The following is a 15879-nucleotide window of genomic DNA, read 5'->3' as shown; positions in this document are numbered from 1 at the left end:
TCACTACAAATTCAGCACAAAAAACTACCATTCCGTACTCGAAATCGTTACGTAACGTTTTGCTTGAACCCCCTCCCCCCCGATGTGACGCTAACGTAACGCTTTGCATAAACACCCCCTCCCCCTCGAAGGCGTTACGTAATATTTGAACGTTCCCTAACAAATGTGGCAACATTCGTGGATGTGTGATAGTGTATAGAGACACTTCACTAGTAGAAATAGATTCTACCGTCATCCATAAAAACGGTAGCGCAAGAAACATAAGTATATTGACATAAAATCTGATCTAGTCACTAATGCACTGACATTCGAGAAGCGAGTTAGTTTGGCAGACACGCAATGTTTTAAAACCGTAGCAGCCTGTATAACACGACATAGTCCTGATAACTCCTCCCCCACAGAAAGAATGCCATATTAGAATAATATTCATTTATAGCATGTCACGTCATAGCCAGATAAGAGCATTTCTTTTACCACCCTAAATTTATTTGCACGTGCTTTGTACTCTCTCTCTGGCAATATCTGGAGTACGATGTTGAGATTAGTCTCCTGTAAACGAATTACGGAATCGCTACGTGATGGCTCCCTCATATTTGAACAGCTTGTAAGAGTGCAATGTACCCAATAAAACATTTGCAACAGAGACGATATTTGCTCTAATCAACAGTAAAGACAAGGCGTGATTATTGATTGAACCCAAACATGATACAATTGTCAACATTTTCTACTGATACGCTAGATGTCGTAGTCATCAAGCAAGCCCTTCTTTTCTTGCCTCTTGACTGGCAGTCGTCTCGGACGGCTCACCATGAACACCATGACAAGACAGCACAATACAGCCACAAACAGGAAATCTGGAAGGTAAGAACGTAGTAGTCAGCGTACCTCAATACAAAACTAAGCAATTGGATCACTCAGCAAATTTTACTGTTATTGCTTAGACCAGGCGCGGATCTAGAAATTGTTGAATGGCTTGATATGCTTCTAAACAGCTGATATTAGATATAAACGGATACCTACAGTAGTAACGCTAGTAACAATATTGTTATTAGCCCATCCCTAAAAGAACAAAGAACTGCCGATTTATGCCAAAATCAAGTTATTACCGTATTTATCCGTGTATCAGTCGCATTCGTGTATAAGTCGCACCCCAACCTTTTTGGGCAAGATTTGGTGCAAAATTTTGCGACTTATACACGGATAAATACGGTATTCAAAAGATAATGAGCTCAAAAGTAAATCTTGATTCATTTTCGCGTAATGTCGACCGTGGTAACGACCATCGCTCATGATTATTCAAACAATCACATATAAAAATGCTTACACCTGATGACCTCATACTTAAAAGAAATGTAGGCTACTGTATGCTTACCAGATCCACTGAGTTCGTAAAATAAGTTATATAAGGGCATAACATAACAGCATAGAACGTCATGATTTGATGGATCAGTGCATTTGCATAATTTCGTGACAAAAACACTGATCGGTTTCATTAAAACACATACCGTAGCACAGTACTTACAATTACATGACATATTGTGGAAGTTGTTGAAATACCACACTGCCTTGGGTTTCTGAGGATGTCTAGCTGCGTTGGGTTTCAGAAGATGTCTAACTGCATCCACCGTGCCGTTGTTAGGTGCAGGTTTAATCTAAATAGATGAATAAAGGTTTTAAAATCATGAATATGCTAGAAACGAGGGAACTATAGACAAACTTGCAAGGGCAACTGGAGTGAGATGATATGAGCGTGTATTAGACCGTTTAATTTTTCGGAAAATTTTTATTTTATTTGTGCACACCCCTTTAATCTTTGCATTTGCCTGAAAAAACCTTTCTGGCAAAATTTTGGGTGAATACACCAACATTTAGTGACCTCTCACAATGTTTTATGTTCTCATAATTGGGTCATTCCATATCAAAAATCATGAATAATCTGAAGATATTTTGTATATGGTATCTCTCAGATTTTGCTGAAAAGTTGTCATACTATGCCTTAGGCTACCAAACGAAATAATCCTAAGTTTTAGATCAATATCTCAAACGGTTTTCCCATGGCGGCCATTTGAATTTCGGGCGCTACCCTTATTTTTGACTTGGGGGGTAGCGAATAGCAATTTCAGCCATTTTCAGAGCCCCATAACTTTTATTGTAATTGTGGTAGAAGACTAAAAATTGCTGTGCTAGTTCATTATAAACTATACTACACAATTCAATAAAAAAAAATCTCTTAATGCATAAGTGTTAGGTGGGTCATCAAAATCTTGTTTTTTTGCCTCGTTATGAGTGTTTTTTTTTTCAATTTTTAAATGCTTCTACCACCCAAACCAATCAAAATATTTCTCTAAACCTTAATTATTTGTAATGTTTGGAAACTTTTCTTCTGCCAACTTGAATTTGGGAGTTGTGGTGCCATTAACAGAGATGTTATGGGGGTCTAAACTTTGGTGGGTACTTTTTCATGTGTGAGAAGAGGTGCAAGCATCATTTTGAACATAAATTAATGGTCAACAGTGTCAGCATTCCAATGTTTATAATCACTAAGCATAGAACCTACTTATTTTCACTGTTTTCATGAAAAATTATTGTTGAATTTTCTCTGACCTACATTACGGAGATTATTTGCCAAAAATGACCAAAATGTTACATTTTGAAGACATAACATTTATATAATAGTGAAGGAGTTTGATAATTAAAGATTTTATTTCATGAAATGAAAGAATAAATGTCTTTGTCTAGTATAAATTTCAGCATGTGCATAAAATGCCCACACGGTCATTTGGGGCTCTAAACATAGGGGTAAAAAAGAGCCATTTCTGCCTGATAAGGTTTTCAGACCCCCATAAGATCTCTGTTAATGGCACCACAACTCCCAAATTCAAGTTGGCAGAAGAAAAGTTTCCAAACATTACAAATGATTAAGTTTTAGAGAAATATTTTGATTGGTTTGGGTGGTAGAAGCATTTGAAAATTGAAAAAAACACTTATACGGGGCAAAAAAACAGGATTTTGATGACCCACCTAACACTAATGCATTAAGAGATGTTGTTTTTTACTATTGAATTGTGTAGTATAATTTATGATGAACTAGCACAGCAATTTTTAGTCTTTTACCACAATTACAATAAAAGTTATGGGGCTCTGAAAATGGCTGAAATTGCTATTTGCTACCCCCAAGTCAAAAATAAGGGTAGCGCCCGAAATTCAAATGGCTGCCATGGGAAAACCGTTTAAGATATTGATCTAAAACTTAGGATTATTTCGTTTGGTAGCCTAAGGCATAGTATGACAACTTTTCAGCAAAATCTGAGAGGTACTATACAAGATGTCTTCATATTGGCCGTTTTGATATGGAATGACCCAATTATGAGAACATAAAACACTGTGAGAGGTCACTAAATGTTGGTGGATTCACCCAAAACTTTGCTAGAAAGGTTGTTTCAGGCAAATGCAAAGATTAAAGGGGTGTGCACAAATAAAATAAAAATTTTCCGAAAAATTAAACGGTCTAGCGTGTATTAAAGAGAGAGGAAGAAAATTTTCTTCGAAAGACATTGACTTTGAAGGTAAATGAGAAGAGGTAAGGGTATGTCTAAAAAGGACAGGTGAAAAATGGAAGAGACAAAGTCAGACTGAAAGAAGATGCGATGCATAAAATGAGATGGAGAAAATGAGTAAAGGAAAGAATCGGTCACCCTCACTAAATTGGGACAAAACCAAATTGATAGTTGATTTAGTTTTAGTGGCACAACTATCCTACAGCACGCATTTTAAACTCAAGTCTCCAACGCAATGCAGATGTATCAGACTGCTTTTTGATCAATAATTTCTTTCAATACCAAAATCTACACGTAAACAACGTATAGCTTCAACTCGAAGAAAAAATGAAGTCGGTTGGGTTTGGAGATTCCAAAGTAGGTCTGTAAAAGTTTGGGCGTCGGGCTTGGTTAATGGCTATGTACTGTAGCGGTGTAGCCTTTTGTATCGCATGATAAGCTTGGTAAGAAGATATAGGAGCAATGTTAGATAGAAGTAGTTGCAGTACGCATGGCAGTTTCACACGTTCAGCGCATGGTCTTTTAGTCAGTTTTTGGAAGTATTTCCGCATTAGTGAACTTATAGCTACCGGAAGTACAGTCAGAAATCGAATAGTAAACACTTGGATAAAAAAAATGCAGATCATGATCGATTGGAATGGCTCATTAGGAGCGGTCTGTTGCATTGCCGAGTGGTAGGGTAAGAACTCTGCCACGACGCTCAAAAGGACAGCTGCTTCGACAACGCTCAAGAGCGTGCGGCTGTGTCGTTGGCGGGACACCCGGTGGCCTAAACATTGGCTTTATGCCTGACACAAAGATTGACTTCCTTGCTTTCCCGTTCAATTCATTTAAATTTTATACCGCAGGACGTAACCAGATGTGACAAAAAAAATGGAGCTGAAGCAACTAATCTATGTATTAGAAGCAAGACTGTGAAATGAAGACGATGGGACACATTCTGTTGGTTCTTTTAACTGTTGATGTATTAGGTTGATCAGGGCCGTTGAGAGAACAATTTGGGTCAGGTACGGATGAGAAGCCCACCCCACTCAAACAAGAGACTTCCAAAGGAAACGATAGAGCTTCAAAGAATATACGTGATTTCTTCGTTCTGAGGTTTGAAAAAATCCCAGGTCCAAATGGAACTATCTGTTAACGAGTGTTAACCCTACTGAGTTTGATATATAGGCTAATGAAGCTGATAATAAATAATAATTCCAACGTTTTGTACCAAAGTTTAAAATCATTCCCTTACCCCCATAAGGTGGCAAATCAACGAGTAGGTGTTGATATTACTAAATGGCTCAGAAATATAGTTTTCACGGAAAGCTGGGCCGTGGGCTATGAAGAAAGGATGCATGTCCATCAAAGAATTGTCGTAGCCATGATCTCCAACTGCAATAGATTATTTTGTTGGTCAATCGCCATAAAGTCATGCGCATAGATCATGCGATCACTACACGATTTCATAGCATAACATAGAAGCAACTTGAAATTTTAGCAACACGACTAAGTCGGTTGTCCATTATTTGTTTACTAAAACCTCATCTTTCTCAGTCACGCGTGTGGTACGCCATAAACGAAACAATATGACGCTATAATTGAAATAAAAAAGATTGTAGCATTTGAATTCGTTGTTAGTATTATTCAGATTTAATTCAGACAAGCGCCCACAGAATTGAAAGATAAAATATATATCGGCTTCAGTTCATAATAAAAAGAAAAGTCAGGATTCTCAGGAATGTAAGAATCTGATACTCTCTCACAATCAAATTAAGAATTCCAGTATCAGACCCGCACAATTTTCATTAATCCGGCATCGGTCACGTTTGAAAAACACATGTCGTCACAAGGCAACAAAGAGGAAGGTTTAATCCCAAAATTAGGTCAACGCCAGTCTGCTGTTGAGGAAAAACGTTTTCGGCAGCAAAGACTGTAACAGGCACTAGCTAACTAGTGCAACATCAACTGTGATACTTACCTCCTGTTGAGCAAGTTATTGCAAAATATTGGTAGATGAGTGGTGAGGATTATTAATAAATACAGTATGTATAATACAATACATTTTCCACTTTACCAGCTTACATTTCACCTTTTATTAATAAACTGATACATACTCATGTTAACTTTATCATTTTTTTCTCTGACTAAACTCCAATGTTGATCTGGTAGTATATAAATGGGGGGAATTCGAATGTTGTTTCTGTAATGGAACTTCTCAGGAATATCTTCTTTTTTCCAAACTTTAGCATGGGGTCCCATCTTCAAAAGGCCTTGGTACACTGATTCAAGATGACCTTAAAATCGAGGCGTTTACATATAAATAGTAGGCTTATGCAAACAATTATGCATCAAACACCACATGAAATAACACTGCTGTACTTTCCACTACGAAAATCAAGCCAAATTTTATATAGTGTCTGTTACATAACTGGCTAACTGATATAATTGAGAAAGTGTTAGTAAATGAAAGTTTGTGTCCCATCATGCAATAGCAAAGACAAAGCAAATGACAATAATTCATTACTACTTAGCACAAAAAAAAGTGTTGGAAGTCAAAAGGATTGGCTGGCCAAGAATTGCCATGTTAAATAGTACTGAAATTAACTCATAAGTTACACGTCTGCAATCATGTATCAATAACACTGGTCTACACGATTTTTGCTCTGTGAACTTTGAAAACTGATTTAGAGTAATTTTGGGGTGCTGAATCCGAATATGACCTCAGATTTATGCTATCACGTCAGGTTTGTGAGATATGATAACAGCATATTGTTACTTTTGTCAAAAGTGGAAGATTTGACGTTGCGTTTATTGCACATACACATTGTGCAAGATCCAGAAATCCATGCCATGTGGTGCATAAGTAGCTGAAATACACCTACCAATTATAATTTTGATACCAATTTGTTTTCTAAGCAACATTATTAACAAGGCAGTAATAACAAGCTAAAAGGGAGGCTATAAGTGTAACTGACCCCCTCCCCCCGTCAATGTTTTGCATGAAACCACAATATTTAAGCAAGCCTATGGCAATGCTTGTTCAGTAACCATATTTAGGCTGTTTTGGCCTGTCTAACACTAACCTTTCGTTACAGCACTGCATATGTTGGTGGTAAACGCAACGCCAAATCTTCCACTTCTGACGAAAGTAGCAATTTGTTGTTATCATATTTCACAAACCTGACGTGATAGGATAAATCTGAGGTCAGATTCGGATTCAGCACCCCAAAATTACTCTAAATCAGTCTTCAAAGTTCATGGAGCAAAAAAAAATTCTTTTTTTGTAGACCAGTGTATTCATATAAGAAAACTTTATTGCAGATCACCTAATAGTATTCCACAGATCACTAGTGTTCTGTGTACAAGTATCACTGTCCTTGGTGATGTTGGTCTATTGATTTTATTTATTTACACTATAACTAAAATTTAACTTAGTTGAACAGCCACAGATTGAATAGTTGATAGATGCACATGTAATAGAAGGAACAGTAGGGCAGTTCTTGAGAAAAACTCTAATGAATACTTGAAGGCAACTTTAAAAAAAAGAAAGCTATTAAAAACATCAAAGCTGCACATTCCACAATCTGAATATACTTCAGAAAAACTGACCAAGTAACTACACAACTCAGCCATTCTCAACAAGTTTGTCCGTTTTCATTGATTCAACATTTTCAGATGCTGGTCATTCTAACAAAGATGAGTTTTGCTAACTGGAAATACCTTTTTTGGGCCAAACACCAGCTCCAGTGACATATTCAATAACACGTTCAGTGTGGTTCCAATTTAAATGAGGGTAGATGGGTATGGTTTGTTTAGGGTTTAGAGTTGTCATTCCATGATCACTTGTGATTATAATATTCACCTTGTCGTATAAGTTATTTTCAATAAGCTTGTCAATGAGGAAACCTGAAACACATTCCATGTAAAATAATTTCCAGTTTTGTAACTAACATAGGAGCTATATATATCACAATATCAATAAATTAACCAGAAGTTGCACATGTATTCCCTCTATTCAGTTCAGTATGCGACAGTCCTCAGGAGGGCCATAAGCATTTCATTCCAGAGCAGCATACCGTAGTCTTCATAATCATGAGAGAAATCAAGGGGGTGCCACTCCGCAATTGACAGTATGTCATTAAGTGTATTGCCAAAGACACAGCCACAAGCTCTTGAGCGGTGTCGAACCAGCGCCTCAAACCTGGGCTCTCACCACTCCGCTATGCAGCCGACACAAGTATTAGCTATTTCTAAACAAACAACTTACCCATAATGCTGTCACATTCCGCTATTTTTGCTGTAACTTCTGGAGACTCTGGGCCATACTCGTGACCAAATTCATCTGGATTAGGAAAGTATAAAAGAGCAAGAGTTATGTTATCTGGATCTCCTCCTCCAACTGGCTTGTTGGCCAGCCAATCAACAACAATATCAACTCGTTTAGTCCATGGATAAACATCAGAATAATGCATCCATTGAGTCGGCCTTACTCCTTTGATTGGAGCTTGACTGCCAGGCCAAAATACAACACCAGTGTGGCCGCCTTGGAGCTCGTTGGTGACCCAGATTGGTTCGCCCCCCCAAAACCTTCCATCAACCTGATACTTTCGTACATTAGAGTTGAACGTCATATTCAAGATTGGGTCATAAAAGTCATTTGCAACAATGCCATGGCTTTCTGCATATAAACCAGTTACAATGGAATAATGGTTGGGGTAGGTGACAGAAACAAAAATGTCTTCCACCCATTTAGCTTTCACACCAGTGTTGATGAGTCTGTCAAAGTTTGGGGTGTCTGTTCTAGACAAGTAGTTCCATCGAAAGCCATCAAATGATATCAAAAGAACAAGAGGTTTTTCTGCATCACAATAACTTGTAAAAACGATAAAAAATATACACAAACTAAACGTATTCATTTTGTCATATAAATCTAGAGCAGTGCTGAAACTGAAAAAAAACAGGCTTTTAAATATATATTATATACATCAAATGATAAGAAAATACCTGGACTAGCAATAAATTTAAACAACTCAGACAACAATGTAAACAAATTTAAAAACATCATCCCTTACAAGTTAATAAAGTTGTGAGAATTTTTTGCAAAAATATATTTTAAAATTACTTGCATTGTTTCCTTTGTTGTTTAAAACTTAAATTAATGCATCAATCAATCATTCAATCATTTTATTTTTCGTCATTAACGCGTCCGGGACGAAAAAGATACTTTTGAACCATAAACAGACATAACTTAGCAACAACACTACATTTAACATTAGAAAAACAAAAAGCGAACGTTTTCGGCTAGTCATACATACAGCCCTTTTCAAGCCTATAAGAAAAAATACATATTAAAAGAAATGCTAAAGAAGCATATAGTATCACAGCAAAAATAAGGTCAAATCTAAACATTTAAGAAACTGTCTCGCTCACACAAAATGACAACTGAAACTTACACAGCACAACCGGTCAAGTATTTGAGAAGTAAAAATCAATTAATTGTTCAGAAAAGGAATCAGGCAGAATTACGCAAGATTGACAGAAGCACAACACGAGATAGTGGCACAAACAAAGAAAATGTGAGAACCACAAGACATAAAAATTCAATCAAAAACTGTTAAAAGAAGCTCCGCAAGCAAATAATTGCCTGTTGAGCCCTGGGTTTAAAGATTTGATGATCAATTCCTCGTGAATCTTGTGTCGAACTCGGACAAACACTTACAAACAATTTTGAAGGACTGCAATGACGGTTTATTGTTTGAGCACGATTGGCAGTTTCTAATTTAAGCTGCGCCCTTTTGGGGCAAATTTTTAATTTCAATTGGGGGGTTATCTAAATATCTGTGTATGCCTGAAAAATGAAGGCATGCAAAAAAAAATTTTTTTGTCAATGTTTAGACCCTGCTGTCGGCCCCGGAACATTTGCAGGTTACCGGAATTTTGAAATTCTCATAAAATCTTAATCTTTTGTTCTAGGTAGGGCATGTTGGTATATATTTCTATTGTTTTTGGATAATTAATCTATTTATTCAGTTTACAGACAAATTTAGACATGATTTAAAATTTTAAATTTTGCAACGATGACAAATTTTCTTGCATTTTATGTAAATTTTTGTCGTTTCTGAAGGTTATGATAGTAGCAAGTAGGATTTACTGGTTCTGGTACATTTTGAAGCAATATAAATAGACTCATTAGTTAAACATTTTAACAGAAACAATGGCTAAGGGCGTCCAGATGAAAAAATAGTATTATAATTTTTATTTATGTAACAAATTTCATCACAGGCATGTAAGTATGTATGCTGTTTTTCACCCCATTAACTTGATTCCGATTATACCTTCCAGGATACTACGAAATATACCTACCTGACTTATTCTTTTGAATGTATTGTATTAGCTGAGTGTAAGAATGGCATAACGATCTTCAATAAAAGATGATCCTTTAGAAATAGAAAAGTATGAGTCACTGGTAACATCCGAACTTCCGCTTTGTTTGAATGTACTACCGGTAATTAGTCATTTTCTCTATCTCCGTATATTTCAATTTATGAATTCCACAACATCTAGTCAACTGCACAATCAACTCTACGAAGACATCATCAACATATATTCATCTGCATCTATAGCAGCCTCAAAGTGCAAGAAGACCATCATAGACCAAACAAAAGAGCTTGAAACCAAAAGAAAGACTGTGAACAAAAACAAGAATAACTAGCAGATTCTTAGGTTCAATAAGTTGGAGTTTACCAACGCTGGTCGCCTTGCCCAGCTTATGCAGGATTGCAAGTGCTTTGCATCATTTGAGAGATTCTGCTCAACTTGAACCGAAATTTCAGGATATTTTGTTATATATATTATTTAGTGGTTCAAATAGTAGTGGCTCCATTTCCCATACATTTTTGGCTAGCATTTTTGCGATTGGGCCATTAATACTGTTTGGCCCTGAAGTTGATCCATCAATATATTCAAAAAGTTTGCGAAGTGATAACTGGCAGTGGTGAAGTAAGGAGACTACACGCTGACAAGGTCTTCCTATATTTCTTTCGCTATGGGCCATTGAACCATCATTCCAGCTGGTATTAGAGTTTGTACCATCTCCTCAAATAACACATATGTTAATTTTCATTGAGGTTAGATGATCCACGACACCTTCAACACATTTTCCTGCAAAATAAAAATTTTAAAGTTAAGACTTCCTAAAAAACATTTACTGAACCTAAGAATCTACTGGTTATTCTTGTTTTTGTTCACAGTCTTTCTTTTGGTTTCAAGCTCTTTTATTTGGTCTATGATGGTCTTCTTGCACTTTGTGGCTGCTATGGATGCAAATGAATATATGTTGATGATGTCTTCGTAGAGTTAATTGTGCAGTTGACTAGATGTTGTGGAATTCATAAATTGAAATGTACGGAGATAGAGAAAATGTCTGAGTACATTCAAACAAAGCGGAAGCTCGGATGTTATCAGTGACTCATACTTTCCTATTTCTAAAGGATTATCCTTTATTGAAGATCGTTTTTGCCATTCTTACACTCAGCTAATACAATACATTCAATAGAATGAGTCAAGTAGGTATATTTCGTAGTACCGTATCCTGGAAGGTAAAATCAGAATAAAGTTAATGGGTGGAGAAACAGCATACATACTTACTTACATGCCTGTGATGTAATTTGTTATATAAATAAGAATCATAACACTATTTTTTCATCTGGACTTCCTTAGCCATTGTTTTTGTAAAAATGTTTAACTACCGGTAATGAGTCTATTTATATTGCTTCAGAATGTACCAGAACCAGTAAATCCAACTTGCTTCTATCACAACCTTCAGAAACGACAAAAATTTGCATAAAATGTAAGAAAATATGTCATCGTTGCAAAAATTAAAATTTTAAAACATGTCTAAATTTGTCTGTAAACTGAATAAATGGATTAATTATCCAAAAACAATAGAAATTAATACCAACATGCCCTACCTAGAACAAAAGATTAAGATTTTATGAGGATTTCAAAATTCCGGTAATCTGCAAATGTTCCGGGGCCGACAGCAGGGTCTAAACATTGACAAATAAAATTTTTTTTTGCATGCCTTCATTTTTCAGGCATACACAGATATTTAGATATCCCCCAATTGAAATTAAAAATTTACCCCAAAAGGGTGCAGCTTCGAAATATGGTCTTTAATTGCACTGTTTTTATTAAAATTAGCTAAATTCAAATGCTCTCCCACTCTCGTCACCAAACGTCGCGTGGTCATACCAATGTATGACGATCTCGCATCATGCGAGCAAGTGAACTTATAAACGACGTTTGAACATAAGCGGAAAGGAGTTTTAGACTTCAACTGAAAATAATAACCAGCTTTAAATGTTTTATAAACGGGAAAAATCTTAACGTTAAACTTCAAGGCAATAAATCTGGACAAACTTGTGGCAAAAAGTTTGGATTCCTTACCAACAAACGGGATTGTTAGAAAGTTCTTGAAATCAGGCTCCTCAACTAGAGACGTAGTGGAGACCGAATTCAAAAACCCCCTCAGAACCTTATTGAAAAACCAAGTCGGATAATGATTAGCACCAAAGTATGAGCGTAATTTTTAATTTCATTATTGAAACAGTCACTGTTCAAGCAAATGTCTCGAGCTTGCGAGATAAGGCACTTGATCAAAGCAGATTTGTAATTTGACAGGAAAACAGCGTTGAAATTAAGAAAAAGATTAGTGTTTGTCGGTTTACGCCAGACCCAAGTATCAAACCCATTACCATTTATCTTTATTTCTACATCCAAAAAAGGTATAGTCTCCGTGGCTTTTTCTACAGTAAAATTTATGTTTTGATGTTGCGTATTGAGTACTTCAAGAAACTGTGAACAAAAATTATCGTTATCAAATATGGCAAAAATGTCGTCAATATAACGTAAGTAAAGCTTGGGAAAGAATTGGGAAGTACTTTTAGAAAAAATCTTATTTTCGAGGTGGGCAAGAAAAAAATTGGCAAGAGTGGGACCGAGAGGCGAACCCATAGCCACTCCATCAATTTGCTTGTACAATTTATCTTTGTATAGAAACATGCCCTCTGTGGCTAAATGCATCAATTTGATAAACATGTCTTTTTTGATGAGCGGGTGATTTGGCTGGTCTTCTGCAAATATGTAATACGCGATGTTGATGGTGTCTTTTAAAGGGACGTTAGTGAATAGCGATTGTACATCAAAACTGACCATTACTTGATTAGGAGCACATTGAAAATCCTTTAGCTTGTCCAAAAAATCGTGTTGATTATGGAGTGATTATTAAGAAACATGACTGTAGAAAGTCATCTCTAGTTAAAATACAAAGGTTAAGCCTTGACACCACAGCAAGTCAGAAAGATGAAAACAATTGACAAATTAAGCAAACCGAGAAATAACGCAAACAAAACAATTACAGGAACAGTGTTTATCGCTATTAATATTTTTAAGACAATCTTTAGTTAAAACAAATAATTTAAATGGAGATTGATTATGTTGAAGCAAAACAACAAATAGCACTAAAATTTATATAGGCCTATCAGTTATTTTGGATGACTCACAAAGCGAAAGTTCAGGAAACTTGTCATCTTTTGGATTTTTTTCTTTGTGTTAAAAAGTTTAATCGCTTTTGCACTTGTAAGTGTTAGGCTAATTGTAATTATAGGACTATTTTCCCAAAAAAAAATGTTTTTTTTTCTATTTCGCTTCTAGGTTTGGTGGCTGTGCAATTTTAAGATAGTGGTAACACTGTTTTATCGATGTATATTTTAAACTTTTGGGTTTTGCCATCTTTCCCTTTTGTTGGTGTCAAATTCGTATGTTTACTTTGCCGTTTTGTACATATTTGCGCCAGCAGCAAAAAATAAATTGAATTGAATGATTTCAGTCTAAAAATGTAAAAGGTAAACCAACCTACTGAGTACAGATATGGCACTTCCGTCAACTAAATCCTTGAAAAATAGAATAACTCAAAGAAATTGATCTTTTTTAAACTCCAAAAGTTTTAAATTTCTATGCTATAAATGCAGTAATGCCTTTACTACCTTTCCCAAACTGCAAACTTAGACCATTCTGTCACCGGGTGACAACAAAGAAAACCAATATGTTTCTCGGCAGCCGATTTGTAGCAAGAGTTGACAGCGATAGACACGTGTTTCGCCCATGAGGCTGGGCTCATCAGTATCGCACCGTATTCTGCCACAAATTTATTCGACCACCGCTTTACCAGTCAGTTTAACTCTTATCTTTGTGGAAACAAAGAAAGAGCCAACAAAACCAGCAGGCGCCAGGGCAGAGGACATTGTGAAGAAAGGGGCGTTCTTCCCGGCTATCAGCACAAGGCTGAGCACTCACTAGTACAGCGAGCAGCTGTGATTCGCCGACCATAACGGTGTAGCTTCCACGCTAGCCATTCAGACCATCCAATCAACAATGGCGGCAGCAATGGCGAGTGGTTAGCGCGTTGGGCTCACAGTCGAAAGCCTGCATGTTCGACTCCAGCCACCCGCACTTGCTGTTGTTTCTCTAGGCAAGAAACTTGACGATAATTGTCTCTACCCAGTGATCGATTTCGAGTAATGGGTAGTACCAAATTTAAGTCATAAGTATAGTAGACAACCGGAAACAGACATTGCAGTCGGCTGCAGCGTGGGTCAGGTGTACGTCGGAAGGCGTACACCGATGCATAGCGCTCAAGTCCGCTTTCCCGCAATGCAGGATAAAGATAAACAAACAAACAAACAAACAATATGTTTTTTATGAAATTTGTTGGTCAATAAAATGCATCATGCACAAGCTCACAAATAAAATTTTCTTGGATTGTACTTTGATCATGTAATTACAGAGCATAACACCTCACTAGACCGAACTATGACAGCTTGTTTACAACAAAGTACCCTGCAACTGCAATTGTACAATTACCGTAATAGTTGATTGCGTTTTGCATAATACTGAAAATAGCGTTGCCAGAATAAAAAATTTTGCAACCCTTTCAAAAATATACTTTTACTAATGCAGTAATATTTTGCTAAAGTATCTTTTAAATGTTGTTAAATTAAACTGTAACCTTAGTTTTCATAAAAAAAAGAATTAATTAAAAGTTTTAGCTACGTTTGCTCTAACTTTATGGTACATTGGCAACATTTAACTATGACGTCATGAGAGTCAGCTGATGCAGGAGAGTTGCCGTATATTTCTGTATGATTTCTTGATTTCCATCCATTTATGCACAGTCTCTCTGTGATTTATGCTTAAACTTTTTATTTCAGTTTGAAAATGAGAATTTTTAATTTGAGCTACAGCGCATGCGCTGTGTCTAATTTTTTAATCAATTAAGACATTAATCAAAAAAAAAATGAAAATAAAAATGCACTTTTTTCAGGGATTGACTTTTTTACTCATGGGCTAATTCGCAGCTTGATGTTGTTTTCTACCCTTTTTTGAGGATTTTAAAGTTCATGTGGAATGGCCAACTGCCGCCTCACGATATTTTTTGCCAGTAAATTCTGTACTTGTGCAGCACACCTGAAGCAAGGTGAGTGTAGCCTCATGAGAATGTGGATCAAGATGATGTTGTAGCTAAGAAAACTAGAAGCGAAATTATCAAACGGAAGCTTTCGATGAAACTGTGTAGCGGTCAGCGGACGTAAATTGCTGTAACTGCATAGTTTAATTTCAAAGCAAATCGAATATGTTTTTGTTCGTTTTCTGTTGAACGCCGTAAACTGAAGTTAGAATTTGAATTATTTTCGTACGTTTTCGTAACACATTTTGAGGCATTGTTTGCAAAACAGAGAGAAACTGAGGAAAAAAGAGCAGTAGGCTATGCATGCATTTTTATTTTATTTTATCGTATCCTTGCTTGAGTTGCTTTTGATTAATTGTTTCTAAATTTGTACGGCGGTCATACTGAGCCGGTTTCCTGTAATTTTTGCCTTGCTGAGTCTTTTATGCCATCACTTTTTTTTAATGCTTTTAAGACTCTCAAAGCAAAAGTTTAGGCAACTTGTCAGCTTTTAGATTTCTTCTTTGTGTCATAAAGTTTAATTGCCCTTGCACTTGCAAGTGTTTGTTGTAATTTTTGTAGGCTATATTTTCACAAAAAATTTTTTTTTTTCTGTTTCGCTTCTAGGTTTGGTGGCTGTGCAATTTTAAGATAGTGGTAACACTGTTTTATCGATGTATATTTTAAACCTTTAGGTTTTGCCATCTTTCCCTTTTGTTGGTGTCAAATTCGTATGTTTACTTTGCCGTTTTGTACATGTTTGTGCCAGCAACAAAAAATAAATTGAATTGAATTGAATTGGTTCTGAAGTATAAATAAAGTTTAGTGAAA

The 15879-nt window shown here is 36.2% G+C and overlaps 1 protein-coding gene across 1 annotated transcript; it reads right to left on the bottom strand.

The window, feature by feature from the left end:
- Positions 1-94: 94 nt before the first annotated feature.
- LOC145786630 (ectonucleotide pyrophosphatase/phosphodiesterase family member 5-like) lies at positions 95-8484 on the bottom strand. Its single transcript, XM_082598321.1, has 6 exons — positions 7810-8484; positions 7263-7448; positions 5657-5836; positions 4795-4934; positions 1523-1652; positions 95-854 (listed from the first exon to the last, which is right to left on the bottom strand). The coding sequence occupies exons 1-6, from the start codon at positions 8456-8458 to the stop codon at positions 736-738; spliced, it is 1404 nt and encodes a 467-aa protein (XP_082454447.1). The 5' UTR covers positions 8459-8484; the 3' UTR covers positions 95-735.
- Positions 8485-15879: the final 7395 nt, after the last annotated feature.

The sequence above is a fragment of the Aplidium turbinatum genome, chromosome 17 (assembly GCF_918807975.1).
Source record: "Aplidium turbinatum chromosome 17, kaAplTurb1.1, whole genome shotgun sequence".
Lineage (NCBI taxonomy): Eukaryota > Metazoa > Chordata > Ascidiacea > Aplousobranchia > Polyclinidae > Aplidium > Aplidium turbinatum.
Note: the sequence above shows the minus strand (reverse complement) of the source record. Positions and strands in the feature narration are given on the sequence as shown.